Source organism: Clinocottus analis, unplaced genomic scaffold, assembly GCF_023055335.1.
Source record: "Clinocottus analis isolate CAN_PGR_092001 unplaced genomic scaffold, fCliAna1.0.p SCAF_10, whole genome shotgun sequence".
NCBI lineage: Eukaryota > Metazoa > Chordata > Actinopteri > Perciformes > Cottidae > Clinocottus > Clinocottus analis.
Genome location: NW_027175821.1, coordinates 3210853 through 3225880, shown reverse-complemented (window position 1 = coordinate 3225880; position 15028 = coordinate 3210853). Strand labels below are relative to the sequence as shown.

The 15028-nt window shown below is 49.3% G+C and overlaps 1 protein-coding gene across 7 annotated transcripts; it reads left to right on the top strand.

Moving 5' to 3' along the window:
* Positions 1-1341: 1341 nt before the first annotated feature.
* On the top strand, positions 1342-14651 carry kifc3 (kinesin family member C3). 7 transcript variants are annotated; one of them, XM_068582618.1, is made up of 22 exons: positions 4752-4827; positions 6015-6127; positions 7082-7221; positions 7393-7585; positions 7931-8019; positions 8498-8563; positions 8772-8873; positions 8953-9231; positions 9308-9481; positions 9598-9745; positions 9819-9949; positions 10185-10296; positions 10508-10683; positions 10779-10883; positions 10957-11087; positions 11337-11460; positions 11554-11683; positions 11767-11996; positions 12115-12264; positions 12356-12482; positions 12775-12821; positions 13358-14651. In XM_068582618.1, the coding sequence occupies exons 2-22, from the start codon at positions 6046-6048 to the stop codon at positions 13364-13366; spliced, it is 2745 nt and encodes a 914-aa protein (XP_068438719.1). In that variant the 5' UTR covers positions 4752-4827; positions 6015-6045; the 3' UTR covers positions 13367-14651. The 7 variants fall into 7 exon arrangements, 6 of the variants coding, with proteins under 6 accessions (XP_068438697.1, XP_068438719.1, XP_068438727.1 ...); XR_011077815.1 differs by having other exon boundaries at positions 12356-12984; XM_068582626.1 differs by lacking the exon at positions 12775-12821.
* Positions 14652-15028: the final 377 nt, after the last annotated feature.

Sequence of the window (15028 nt, the reverse complement as noted above, 5' to 3'; positions counted from 1 at the left end):
AGAACAAGTTATCTTCTTCTAGAAGCAGAAGATGAGAATCCTGCATGCGGAGCGTTAGGCAACAAGAATCACTTGAAACATGAAAGTATAAAATACAGATGACACACTTAATGCTAAACATGAGGGATGAGACACACCTCTGGATCAATATCTCCTGATCAATATCTTCTATCTTCTTCATAATCATGTGTTTACAGCTGCTTGTGTACAGTAATAAACTGTTGATCCTCATGAACATTAAAGGATATCAAGATGTTGTGTTTCTTCCTTTAAAACATAATTTTACCTGAAATAATAGATCTTATGATCTATATGAAGTATTGGGATCAATTATCATTAAATAGCTAACATAAATAATATTAATGTAACATGAAATAATAGATCATATGATCTATATAAACTATTGGGGTCAATTATCGGTAAATAACTAACATAAATAATATTAATGTAACATGAAATAATAGATCATATGATCTATATGAACTATTGGGGTCAATTATCGGTAAATAACTAACAGATAATCAATAGACAAAGTCATAAAGATGAGAATGGATTAATGTAAACAGTTAACGAGTGAATAAAATAAACAAAGTGAACACAGTTCACTAAAGGACACTAAACTGGTTTCCTGCGTCCTAAATGATGGTAACCATAGCAACACAGGAAAAGGCTGCAGGAAGCACAGGAAGCTCTCATTGTGTCGTCTGAGCCAACGAGGAGACACACAAGGAACAAGGAAAGCAAACACTGCGGACCTGAACACAGGATGTTTCTTCTTCATCATCATCATCATCATCAGCCCAATCCTAGGATGCATCCTAAGTCTCCTAGGATGCATCCCAAGTCGCCAAGAATGCAGCCTAAGTCTCCTAGGATGCATCCCAAGTCTCCTAGGATGCATCCCAAGTCTCCAAGGGTGCATCCTAAGTCTCCTAGGCTGCATCCTAAGTCTCCTAGGGTGCACCCTTAGTCTCCTAAGGTACATCCTTAGTCTCCTAGGGTGCATCCCAAGTCTCCTAGTGTGCATCTCAAGTCTCCTAGGGTGCATCCCAAGTCTCCAGAGATGCATCCTTAGTCTCCTAGGCTTAACACGTTTCCTTGTGTCCTCTCTCCTGATGTCCTCTCTCTTCATGTCAGTACATAAGTATATTAAGTGAGCTTTAGTAAACAGTCAAACTCTTCCTCTCCCTGTGGACTACTCTTCCTCTATCTGTGGACTACTCTTCCTCTATCTGTGGACTACTCTTCCTCGCTAGTGTCCCGCCCTCATCTCTTTCACTTCACTGTGCGTTTCCTCGCGCACACGCCACCGAATTCCCACATGTCCCGCGGTCCGTGAAGGCAGCGCAGACAGCAGCGGGGTTGACTTTTAGCAGCGAGCCGAGAGACCGAGGCGAGAGACAGAGACACACGACACAAGACACAGAGACAAGACACAAGACACAGCGACCCTCCTCTGCGTCTCTGCGGACACCAGGACCTCTGTCTCCGAGGGAAGCCGCGCACAGAGCAGGAGGAAGAGGAGGAAGAGGAGCCGCTGCTCGGGCCAGAGGTAAGAAAAAGTTTCTGTCTTCTTGCTGTGGAAGGTCGGGACTCGCGAGCCGGGAGGACGCGTTGTCCCAAAGTGTCCAAAGTGTCCCCGCTGCGCACGTGTCCCCGTGTCTCTCGTCACGTGTCCGTCCAGCGCTTTCGGCGCTTCAAAGCTTTTTTCTTTTCCAACAAAAGAGCCGCGGCCTCACCTGCTGGACGCGCACGCGCACACGCCCGTGTCGTGGTTTGTGCCAGTGAGGGCGGAACGTGTTGTTGTGTTGTTTTGTTGTCCATTGTAACGTGTTGTCGTGTTGTCCATTGTAACGCTAACAAAGACACAATGAAACCGCAATGACGAACAGATATTACACAAAGTGTCACTATGGAAGAGGCATTACAAACCACATGTTGTTATGAATAAAGCCTGAACATGCAGCCACGTTGGAGAAATAACCAGAATGCAACAGGTCACTGGGAGTGTTGTCTTTGTGGAGTATAGTATATTGTCTTTGTGTAGTATAGTATATTGTATTTGTGTAGTATAGTATATTGTCTTTGTGGCACAACGTATAAGGACTTCATTACTTTTCACCTCACCATTGAGTGGCATGTTGAAGACAAGTCAAATATATCTTGACAGTTCAGTCAGAAAACCAAACAATTGTTCTTGCAGTTTCCCAGTGTCCAACATGGCGTCTTCAGATGTTAGATGTCTTCAAATGTCTGATTCTGTCTGACAAACTATTTAAATTCATTCAGTTAACTATGAAAAACAAATAAGCAAATTAGAGAGAAGCTGTAAGCAAAGAACATTGTTGCTTCGTAAAGGACAGAACGTGAACTGTAAATAATTGCAGTAATAACCTGAGCATCAGACTGTTTAACGTACGGCCACGCTGCATCAATACGTATGTTGTATAGAAGTATAGAAGTTTTCTAGTTCTTCTTGCTCTTAAAACTCTTCTAGCTCTTCCAACTCTTCTAGCTCTTCCAACTCTTCTAGCTCTTCAAACTGTTCTAGCTCTTCTAGCTCTTCTTACTCTTCAAACTCTTCCAGCACTTCAAGCTCTTCAAACTCTTCCAACTATTCTAGCTCTTCTTACTCTGCTAGCTCTTCTTACTCTTCTAGCTCTTCGTACTCTTCTAGCTCTTCTTACTCTTCTAGCTCTTCTTACTCTTCTAGCTCTTCAAACTCTTCTAGCTCTTCTAGCTCTTCAAACTCTTCTTACTCTTTTAGCTCTTCTTACTCTTTTAGCTCTTCAAACTCTTCTAGCTCTTCTTACTCTTCTTACTCTTCTAGCTCTTCAATCTTCAAACTCTTCTAGCTCTTCTAGCTCTTCTAGCTCTTCTTACTCTTCTAGCTCTTTGAGCTCTTCAAACTCTTCTAGCTCTTCATACTCTTCTAGCTCTTCTCACTCTTCTAGCTCTCATAACTCTTCTTGTTCTTCAAACTGTTCTAAATCTTCTAGCTCTTTTAGCTCTTGGTTTGTTCTAAACTCCATGTCAGTGTTTAGCGATATATGAAGTTAATAAGTTAACAAAATTGTAAGAAGCAGATTTGTGTGTGTTTGTGTGTGTGCGTGTGTGTCTGTGTGTGTGTGTGTGTGTGTGTGCGCTGCAGGGCGTGTCCCACAGAGCTCTAAATGTTTCTTCAGACCCGTTATCTGTGGTTTAGTTCAAAGATCTTCTCCTGAGAGGATGGACCACTCTGCTGTCAGTGTTCTCAGTGAGAGCAGGCAGTCAAACAGGAAATGATGCAACAGTCAGTCTGAGCAGCGTGTATAACGGTATCCATGTCTGCTAAAGCTAATAAATGCTCCATTGACTTTGTACGTGAAGCTTCTGGGAGCTGTGACTCTGGAGGCTGTAAATTAATATAAAATGATGTGTTCACTGGTATCGGGCCCACGAGGGGCTCAACTGTTAACTCTCAGACCTTTAAGGATTAACTCGTGACAAGTTCAGGGTTCTGCTGATCTGCAGGATTCCAGGAGTGTTCTCAGCTTGTTGTCAGTCACAAGATGTAAATGTGATGAGACAGGAATGCAGCAGGAGGAAGAAGAAGAAGAAGAAGAAGAGGAGGAGGAGGAGGAGGACGAGGAGGAGGAGGAGGAGGAGGAGGAGGAGGACGACAGTGTGATCAGAGCCAGATGGTCAGCTGATCTCCGTCCAGCAGGGGGAGCTGTTGAACCAGATCTCCCATGATGCCGCAGGGCGTCTGCTGTCCATTCAAACTGTGTGTGTGTGTCTGTGTGTGTGTGTGTGTGTACACTGTCATTTCCTCCTAAAATAGCTCTGATGGGTGTGTGCAGCAAAGCATTGTGGGACTGTAAACCACTGAGGCTTTTTCCCTGTGAGTCAGCTACAAACTAATTTTAGAGTTATTCGTGTGTAAACATCCATTCAATTGAAAGCAGAGTTCATTTTGTCCAGGGTTCCCTGAAGGCATCTTTGCCTTCAGGGAATGTACGAGTCTCCTCTGGTTTAACAGGACCGAGTGTTGTCCCGTTGGTACCAAGCCGGTACTCCTCAACCTGGAGCCTCATCAGTCCACTTTGAGCTGCTAGTCCATCTGCAGGTCTTTCATTAATCTACTTCATGAGTTCTGCATACCTTCAGCTGAAGAACAGATTTGTGTACTAGTGTGCTTGTGTACTAGTGTGCTTGTGTACTTTGTGTGCATGTGTACTTGTGTGCTTGTCTTGTCTTTCCAGTCCTGGACTCTTGAGTGATGTGCTGAAGCTCTTCATGTGGACCTGGATCCTTCCTGTGAATGGAGTCTGGGTGTAGTTATGGATTCAGACCTCAACCTGAACATTCATAACATCAGCCTCTTGTCACCTGGAGAATATATCAAGTTAGAGGACGTATGTGTCAACAGGATTCAGAGAAACTAAGAATGACTTTACCTTCAGGAGACTGGACTACTGTAACGGTGTGTTCACAGGTCATTTATCTTCAGGAGACTGTCCTCATGAGGACTCTCATGAGTCCATCATGGAGGACTCATGAGAGTCCACCATGAGTCCTCCATGGAGGTCTCTGCACACTAAAGGGCTGTTGCATATCTTAGTCGGGGGAGCAGCTCCTCATGCTTCAGTTGAGGCTGAAATATTTATGTTGTTGGGTGGGAGGCGAGGGGGCGGGGCTAGAGGAGCCGTGACGCTGCTGTGCTGTTGCTAGGGAACAGAAGGGAGGAAGCTGTGTGTTGAGGGGCGGGGCTTGGACATTGATCCGCTGTGTGCAGCTGCAGAGGAGGAGCATGCAGCCATGAGCGGGACGACGAGGCCTCAGGAGGTAAGGACGGACGCAAAAGGACACAAAGAGGAGCGAAGGAGGGATGAGGGGAGACAGCAGGACACAGACATGTTGAATGGAGGGATGAGAGAGGGAGGGAGGGAGGGAGGGGGGAAGGATGAGAGGAGACGGCAGGACACAGACGTGTTGAATGGGGGATGAGGGAGGTGGAGGGGGGAGCGATGGAGGGATGAGAGGAGACGGCAGGACACAGACATGTTGAATGGAGGGAGGGGGAGGAGCGATGGAGGGATGGAGGGATCAGATGGAGGGCTGTAACCCGATGCAGACGCTTGTGTTTCTGATGACCTGGATACAGCTGCAGCTGCATGTCTCTTTCCTCTGTGGACGTTCTCACTCGTCCTGATTATCCTCCTGTTGTCTGCTTCCTCCTGTCGTCTTCATCATCTTCATCGTCAGCGTGTCCCTCATGTGCAGCTAGTCTCACTGAAACAGGTTCGCTCCCTCTGAAGAACATTTTAGTGTGTGTGCGTGTGTGTGTGTGTGTGTGTGTGTGTGTGTGTGTGTGTGTGTGTGTGTGCATAGCCTCAGCCTCTCCTGTGTTCATTCTGTTTGGTCTTTTGAATCCGTCCTTTGCGTTTCTGTTTGAGGCCTGATTTGTGTTTAAAAAGGTGCTTTCTGCAGTTTGACATCCCTACTTTGCAAAGAGGAGCATCAGTCAGGAGTTGGCGTAAACCCAGCTCCAGGGTCTGATCCTGGGTCTGTGGTTTTGTGCTGGTTGTGGATCAGAGCTCCTGTAGGAGGCAGTGAGCTTCTCTCACACTGAACCCTTCACACTATCTGGTGGGTTAACGGTTAACAGGTCTGACCTCTGAGGCTCGTTGGTTTTTATTTTTATTTGACCTTTATTTAACCAGATAAAATCGGTTGAGAACCAATTCTCATTTACAATGATGACCTGAAGGCAGCAACAGTTGGTGACCTTGATGACGAAAGGTCATGCAGGTCGTTGGGCTCACCAGAGGTTTGGTTTAACCTTTAAACACAACCGGCTATCATAAAGAAATAATCTGAATGAGTATCCTATTGATTATGTTTCACTATCAAACACATTCAGGTGTGTGTGTGTGTGTGTGTGTGTGTGTGTGTGTGTGTGTGTGTGTGTGTGTGTGTGTGTGTGTGTGTGTGTGTGTGTGTGTGTGTGTGTGTGTGTGTGTGTGTTGCAGCCAGTCCAGCGCCCTGCGAAGCCCGGTGGTCATGTTCAGTACAAGAAAGACCTGGGACCTAGGCCACGCCCCACGCCTGCAGGAACTCTGGACGAAGGACATCTCATTGGACGGTAAGGCGTGTGTGTGTGTGTGTGTGGTGAGTCAGACCTTAGTAATGAACGGGCTCCACGGTGAGGAGAAGCAGACTAACAGGTAAATCACTTGTCTTTGTTTCTTCACTGGAGACTTTTATTCATTCAGCTCATTTTTTATTGCTGCGATTTGTCTCTTTGGTGACCAGCGAGTGTGTAGGATTAAAACATTTACAACATTCCTATAAAAGATTAAAACATTCCAGATTGTTTAGAACATTCACATCAAAACAGAGGTCTACTGTTGAGAAGGCTACTGCCAAAAGCAAGATGGCTACTGCCAAAAGCAAGATGGCTACTGCCAAAAGCAAGATGGCTACTGCCAAAAGCAAGATGGCTACGACCAAAAGCAAGATGGCTACAACCAAAAGCAAGATGGCTATTGCCATAAGCAAATGGCTACTACCAAAAGCAAGATGGCTACTGCCAAAAAGCAGAATGACGAGGTCTCCAGCCTTGATTGACTTGAGAGATGATGTTGGATCACAACAGTCTAAGGGACCAGAGGAACACACATTCCAGTACTAAGTCGTGTGTGTGTGTGTGTGTGTGTGTGTGTGTGTGTGTGTGTGTGTGTGTGTGTGTGTGTGTGTGTGTGTGTGTGTGTGTGTGTGTGTGTGTGTGTGTGTGTGTGGGCGGTAATCCTCCTCAGCAGTCGGTCTCAATGAGTTCAGTGTTTAAGAGCTACAAAGTACAGATTGTTCTCTGGTGATTTGTTCCAGTTGGTTAATGTGTCGCTAGTATCGACTCTGATCTGGTGGGACTGGGTTCCAGTTCAGGGTCACTAGCAGCCCAAGCAGAGAAGACTGTACTGGTTCCTGGTTGTACAGGTGAGGCTCTACTGGTTCCTGGCTGTACAGGTGAGGCTGCTCCAATGGGAGTAGCAGCATGTCATCACACTCGGCTCTGTTTGTCCCTCCCGTGTGTCCGTAGCCAGCTCAGTGGACTTCCTGATGAGTGATGGTGAAGACGACGGCTCCTTCCTGTCTCTGCCTACCGCCGCCTTCTCACACCGCCCCGCTCTGACCGCAGAGCTGCCCGAAACAAGCGCACCCAGCCAGCTGCTCATCCAGGTGTGTGTGTGTGTGTGTGTGTGTGTGTGTGTGTGTGTGTGTGTGCGTGTGCGTGTGCGTGTGTGCGCGCGCGCGCCCCCATCAGGACACAGCCTGTCCATCTGCTCATCATATGTGTGACTGATGATCCGTCTGACAGTTAATTTACTGTGTGTGTGTGTGTGTGTGTAGGCTCTCCAGGACAAAGTGTGTGACTTTCAGGCTCGTCTTCGTTCTGAAGAAGTCTCCCGTCACCTGCTGATCCAGCAGCTGCAGAAGGAGGCGTGTCTTCAGACGCTCTCTGAGGAGGCGTGTCTTCAGACGCTCTCTGAGGAGGCGTGTCTTCAGACGCTCTCTGAGGAGGCGTGTCTTCAGAAGCCACACGGTGGGAAAAGAGCTGACGTAGCACTGAGGATGATGATGTTCAGATGAATTTATAGCTACTATAAAGTAGAGTCTATAGTTTTGTCCAGCTCAGTAGCTGAGCTCAGTGTGTGTGTGTGTGTGTGTGTGTGTGTGTGTGTGTGTGTGTGTGTATATATTTGGTGGATACGTTTCGATAAATAACCCGCAATAGACAAAATCCGTAGCTGTAAAAAAAAGAGAAGAAAAATCCATGAAACAGCGAGTCTGCGAAAGATGAACTGCATTATAGCGAGGGACGACTGTATATGTATCATGTGACACTGTGTGTGGGTGTGTGTGTGTGTGTGTGGGTGTGGGTGTACAGGTGTGAGGCTCTTACAGCCAGGTGAACCGCTTTCAGATCATCACCGCTGTCAAGAAGAAGAGCAGCTGGTTACTCTGCTGCGCACACAGGTACGTCTACACACACGCACACACACACACTCTGACAGGTGTCAGTGCCGTATCGTCTGTCAGTACATGTAATGTTGCATGGTATACCGATACTAAAAAGTACCGTGGTACCTGTACGTTAAAAACGATACGATTTCACATATCCCCTCGCTCTCTCTCTTATATATGCTGCATGCACAGAGTTAATGGAGATAGAGTTCAAGGGGGCGGGGCTTAAGGAGCGGGCTTAAGTAGCGGGGCTCAAGCTCACAGCGAGTGACCGGGGGAGACGTGGCCTGAGCTCAGGAGTTCTTGCCGACCGTCCTCTGCTTGTAGAAAAAAAAGACGCCAGGAGTGTAACCTGGAGATACTTTGGAGACAGTGCAGACTGTGAGGGAAAGCCCACTGACACCGATAGATCCGTCTGTAAAACGTGCTACCTGCAGGTGTGTTGGGTTTACTCACCTGGAGCAGGCAGCTGACGTGTGTCTACCTGCAGGTGGAGGCGCTGGAGGAAAAGCTGGAGGATCAGAATCAGGAGGTGGAGAGACTTCGCTCTGAACTGGTGAGACCTCATTCCTGAGGAACCCTGGACACACAGACACACACACACACACACACACACACACACACACACACACACACACTGGGGCTGTGTTAATGTGTCCCACAGGAACAATTCTAGTAACACAAAACAGAACATTGTTTTGTAAAGTGTGTGTGTGTGTGTGTGTGTGTGTGTGTGTGTGTGTGTGTTTGTGTGTGTCCTCTAGGGGGCGACAGACGTGGAGAAGCAGCTCCAGCTGCTGCTTCTGGAGAACCAACGTCTGAAGGAGCAGCTGAAGTCATGCAGGAGCCCCAACGCAGACAGACAGGTAGAGGCTCAGACAGACGGGTTGAGGCTCCGGTTCCTCCGGTTGTCTCAGGTAGAAATGTCTTCTTGGTGTCCCGCAGGAGGCGGAGTCTCTGCAGAAGGCGGAGTCTCTGCAGGAGGCGGAGTCTCTGCAGAGGCAGGTGTCCCGTTGGGAGCAGCAGGCCCGGCAGAGGGAGCGGCGGCTTGCCGATCTAGAGCGAGAGCTGCTGGAGAAGAGCTCCAGAGTGGAGAGCCTGCACCGGCAGCTGGAGGAGTCCAGGCGGAGGCAGGAGAAGGAGGCCGGGCTGAAGCTCTCCCTCCGGCTGCAGGAGTGTGAGGAGCAGCTCGCCAGGCAGGTGGCAGCGCCCCCCAAAGTCCAGGTGAGGGCACGCCGGGGACGCCGGGGACGCCGGGCACGTCGGGAAGTCTAACACGTCCGTTGTCTCCGTTCCGCAGTACGTCACTCAGACGGTGGAGGTGGAGTCGGCCGACTCGCAGAGGGCTCTGGCGGAGCTGCAGACGAAGAGCGCCGGCCTGCAGGAGCAGCTGTCTGTGCAGAGGCAGCTGCTGAGGGAGCTGGAGACGCAGCTGCACGAGTCCCAGAGGACCTGCGCTCAGCTCAGGACGCAGGTAACGTGTAGAGGACCTGTGGTCTGCTCAGGTAACATGTAGAGGACCTGTGGTCTGCTGCTCTGTTTGCAGTCGATCCTCTGACGTTTGTGGTCTCTGTGGCCCCTCTTCGACAGATCCTGGTGTATGAAGGGGAGATGGAGCGAGCTCAAGGTCAGCTGGAGGTGGAAATGCAGAATCTGGAGGAGGAGAAGAACCGCGTGATCGAGGAGTCGTTCATCAGAGCCGAGAGCGAGATGAAGGCCGTCCACGAGAACCTGGCGGGTGTGAATCTGCTTCCTGTCCCGTGTCCCAGATTTTCAGGTGTGGACTCGTGATCACGGTGTTTGTGTTTCAGGAGTGAGGATGAACCTGCTGAGCCTGCAGCCGGCCCTCCGGACCCTCACCTGTGACTACAACTGTCTGAAGAGGCAGGTGCAGGAGTTCCCCTTCATGCTGGACCAAGCTATCAGGGAGGCCAAGCAGGAGGTGAGTGACTGTCTCCTCCATTACATTTCACTAAATGCTATTTAAGTGCTATTTTTTTTATTCAAGGTCATAGTCAGAAAATGTTATCCTCCGAGTTTTGACTCCAAAGAAAGACTAAAGAGTAAAAAAAAAAATAAAGAGTTGAGATGGTTATCTACAGCTGTGTCGGCCACGCCCCCTCATTAGTGTAATGATCAATACTCTCCTGATCAATACTCTTCTTCCCTGTCTCTAGATCTGCCAGGTGATCAGCGAGGTGAGCACCAACAATCAGGAGCTTCTGCGTAGATACAAGAGAGAGATGAACCTCAGGAAGAAATGTCACAACGAGCTGGTTCGCCTCAAAGGTCAGAACTTCATCACCAAGGAGAGACCTGTGGAGACTGTCCTCTGTGTCTCCTTTGTCCTCTGTGTCTCCTTTGTCTTCTGTGTCTCCTTGGTCCTCTGTGTCCTGTGTCTCCTTTGTCCTCTGTGTCCTCCCTTCTCTATGTCCTGGCTCATAGTTTAGTGTAAACAGAGGACGTCATGTCTCCTGTGTCCTTGCTCCTTGTCTCCTAGGTAACATTCGTGTCTTCTGCCGCGTCCGGCCCGTCCGTCTCGAGGACTCTGTGGACTCCAAGGCCACGCTGAGCTTCGACTCGGAGGACGACGCCGTCCTCTACCTGTCTAACAAGGGCAAGCTGATGACCTTTGACCTGGACAAGGTCTTCCCCCCGCAGGCCACACAGGAAGAGGTGAGCCGGCTCAAAGTCTGACGGACTCTGTTCCAAAGGTCTCGTCTGACGGACTCTGTTTCACTGGTTTTCGTCCTCTCTGATTGGTCCACAAGGTGTTTCAGGAGGTCCAATCTCTGGTCACTTCCTGTATCGACGGCTTCAACGTCTGCATCTTCGCCTACGGACAGACGGGCTCGGGGAAGACCTTCACCATGGAGGTAAGACCGGGACGGGTCTGGTCTCCTCAGAGACCAGCACCGGTCTGGATCCTAACCCAGGTCTCGTGTCTAGGGCGCGGTGGACAACCCCGGCATCAACCAGCGAGCTCTGCGCCAGCTGTTCTCCGAGGTGACGGACAAAGCTCCAGACTGGGACTACCGGATCGCCGTCAGCATGGTGGAGATCTACAACGAGACGCTTCGGTGAGCAGAACAGGTGTACTGTCTGTACGTCATCTCCAGTACTTTGTGTACTATACATTAAGTGCTCCATACAGTACTTCATGTCACACAAAATCTGTGTAAAGGAGTCAACATGTGGACGCGGTCCAGAACTCTGAGAACGGTTCTCAGATTGTCAGACAATGTGTTTTTGAGCCCCGAGTCCAGTCTGCAGGTTAAAGGTGTTGTTGGTCAGGAACCTGCAGGTTGAAGCTCTCTGTTGTTGGTCAGGAACCTACTCGGGGAGAACCCGTCTGACCGGCTGGACATCAAGATGAACCCTGACGGCAGCGGGCAGCTCTACGTCCCCGGCCTCACTCAGACCGCGGTGCAGAGCCCCGAGGACATCAACCGGGTGAGAACTTCCTGCTGGACTCGTCCTTTCAGAGTGAAAGCCTCCAGTCAGGTGCAGCTGTAACGTGTGTGTGTGTGTGTGTGTGTGTCCTAGGTGTTGGCGCTGGGTCACATGACCAGAGCGACCGCCTGCACCAACCTGAATGAACACAGCTCTCGTTCTCACGCTCTGCTCATCATCACCGTGACCGGGTTCAACTCTGCTACTGGCAAACGCACGCAAGGTACACACACACAAGGTGTACATGCATATAAAGTGTACACACACAGGTCTGGTCCTGAGAGTCTCTGGTATGTTTCGTTGCAGGGAAGCTGAACCTGGTAGACCTGGCGGGCTCCGAGAGGATCGGGAGGTCGGGGGCCGAGGGCCGGCGCCTCAGAGAGGCTCAGTGCATCAACAAGTCTCTGTCGGCTCTCGGGGACGTGATCAACGCGCTGAGGGCCCGACACGCCCACGTGCCCTTCAGGAACTCCCGCCTCACCTACCTGCTGCAGGACTCTCTGAGCGGGGACAGCAAGACGCTCATGATGGTGCAGGTGAGACCACGTGAGACCACGTGTGTTCAGGTGTCCTCTGTGACTCCGTGTTGTGTTCAGGTGTCCTCTGTGACTCCGTGTTGTGTTCAGGTGCCTCCTCTCTCCGTGTTGTGTTTAGGTGTCTCCTCTCTCCGGTAACCTCAGTGAGTCGGTGTGTTCTCTGAAGTTCGCTCAGCGTGTGCGCAGCGTGGAGCTGCCGTCGTCTTCGTCCTCCAAGAGACACGAGAACTCGTCGACCTCGTCCTCGCCGACGCACGACAGCGTGGAGGTACGGTCACGAGTTGGAATCCCTCTTTATAGATAGATAGAGATAGATAGCTAGATCTGAATAAACCTACCTGTGACCTTCGACCCCTCAGCTGGACTCACCCCCGGTGACCCCCGGGTCGCTCCCCATCTCTCGGGCCAGCAGCGCCGGCTCCTCTCTGTCCTCGGCCTCCAGGACGCCCAGCAGCCGCAGAAGGTCCCAGTCCCAGCTGTCCACTGGTACCAGTACACATGTAGTACAAATACACACATTTAGTACATACTTAGTGATGCCTGTATTGTTACATCGTATAGAAGTAGTAGTGTTTAATAGTGTTTAGAATCTGATCTAAGACATCAATCCTTCTTTGTAGCATTACATCCGCTGTTACCTATTTAAATACTTGGATATTAAATACTTCTGGTCGCCCTTCACACCACCTGCCTGGATGCTGACAAAGGGCATTGTGGGTAATGGAAGAAGGAGCATCACCTGCTGTCGCTCTCATGCTGTGGTTTGATTGGTTTGCAGACAGACGGGTAGACAGAGCCAGCCCGTTGGTGGGGGACGATGGGCAGGTAGGTGGGGCTGGATGCTGATTGGTGGACAGCTTGGCATGGAAGCTCTCAGCATGGCATGTGCCCCGCCCCTTCCCTTCTAACCCGAACCACAGAGCTGCACCAGCTTGTGTCTGTGTGCCTGCAGGGCTGTGAGCAGGGCCCACTGAGCCTGTGTTTTAATGTAAGTCCCAAGGAAAGGATCATATTCTGTACCTGTAGGAGTCTAAGGACACATCCTGTACCTGTAGGAGTCTAACAAAGCATCCAGATCCTTACAAACTTCTATTAGAATCTCTACATTTACAAACACGGCCGGAGCTTTTTCTTCTTCCCTCCATGACTGCTGATGGTCACATGACATGCATTGCTTCTGTGCATCCTCCTACGCTGCTCTCCTGAAGGTTCTTCCCATTACTTGGGGAGTCGTTCCTGATCTGATGTGAGGTCCTGGGACAGAGATGTTACGAGTACAGATTGTAAAGCTTAGAGGATCATTTGTGATTTTGGGCTTTACAAAATAAACTGAATTGAATTGTTTTGTTTTTTTTCTCCAGGAAGACTGAAGCTGACTACCTGATGGACTTAAGGGACCTGATGGACCTGAGGAACCTGCTGGGACTTTCTGCAGCGACCTCTCATATGGGATCTCACAGAGAAAGAGGTCAAATGACTTTAATGAGGAACCCCTGGACCCATAAAGAACCATTAATGACCCTTAAAGGGCCCTGAAGGACCAACCCCTAAAGGGCCCTGAAGGACCAACCCCTAAAGGGCCCTGAAGGACCAACCCCTAAAGGGCCCTGAAGGACCAACCCCTAAAGGGCCCTGAAGGACCAACCCCTAAAGGGCCCTGAAGGACCAACCCCTAAAAGGCCTTTAAGGATGAACCTCTAAAAGGCCCGAAAGGACGAACTCCGAAAGGACGAACCCCAAAAGAACAAACCCTTAAAAGGCCCTAAAGGACGAACCCCTGAAGGGCCCTAAAGGTTGAAAGGACCAACCCCTGAAGGACCAACCCCTGAAGGGCCCTGAAGGACCAACCCCTAAAGGGCCCTGAAGGACCAACCCCTAAAGGGCCCTGAAGGACCAACCCCTGAAGGACCAACCCCTAAAAGGCCTTTAAGGATGAACCTCTAAAAGGCCCGAAAGGACGAACTCCGAAAGGACGAACCCCTAAAGGACAAACCCCTAAAAGGCCCTAAAGGACAAACCCCTAAAGGACGAACCCCTGAAGGGCCCTGAAGGACAGAACCCCTTCATAACAGTAGCCGCTTCCAATTCCAGTATTTCTTTACTTGTTTTTGTAAAGTTGCACTTTAAACTTTATTTAGTTCCAGAAGTGGCAGAATCGTAATATATTCATAATAAGGTTTTATATTTATGTTTGACATGCTTTGATCTTGTTTTATTTCCTGGTGCTGACCATGTGAGAGGAGACGAGCACTTGAACATTTGAATCTCATTTCACCACCTGTAGTTTTTTTGACCTGAGGCTCCATGTGGTCCTTCATCCAATCAGGGAAGCCCCCGTACGAGTTGTCCAATAGGAAGAGAGCGATATGAGGACACTAGTGGTGCTCTTCTTCTGTGGACCTCTTTATTCTTCACTTTACTAACCGGTTTGTCCTCGTGCTCCTGTCAGCTCTAGAAAGTTACGGCGACCTTTGACCTCACCGTGACCTCTGAGGAACAGGAACGACCTGATGATCATATGTATGATATGTGATCACATATCACACGTATGATATGTGATATATCTGCTTGCTTTGTCTCTGCTGTAAATTTTTACAGTTTGATTTTTTTTTTGTATTCCCTTTTTAATAAATAAACATCCAAAAGAAACATTTACCTGTTGCCTCTGTGTGAGATATTTAAAGAAGCAGTTCATCTTTTCTGGTGTTCAGTAGTCACGGAATGCCAAAATACAGGTTCACCTGTACAGGTACATCGTGTACACAGCCGTGTCCCAGGAGAAGACCGCCAACGTGTCCCTTAACCAGGTGAGGAGGATCAAGGTGAGGAAGGCTCATCAGATCCTGCACAGACCAGCTGATAGTGGAACAAGTCTTCAGCTTGAGGCCGCCCCGTCCCTTCTGATGGTTCATGAAATGTTCTTTTTTTTTTGCTCTGAGACTGAAGCACTGGCTGTGAAGGCCGAGAAAACCAAGAAAATTGTTTTTTTTTCAGCATAAGAAAATGTCAGTTGATAAAAGTATAGTCATGTA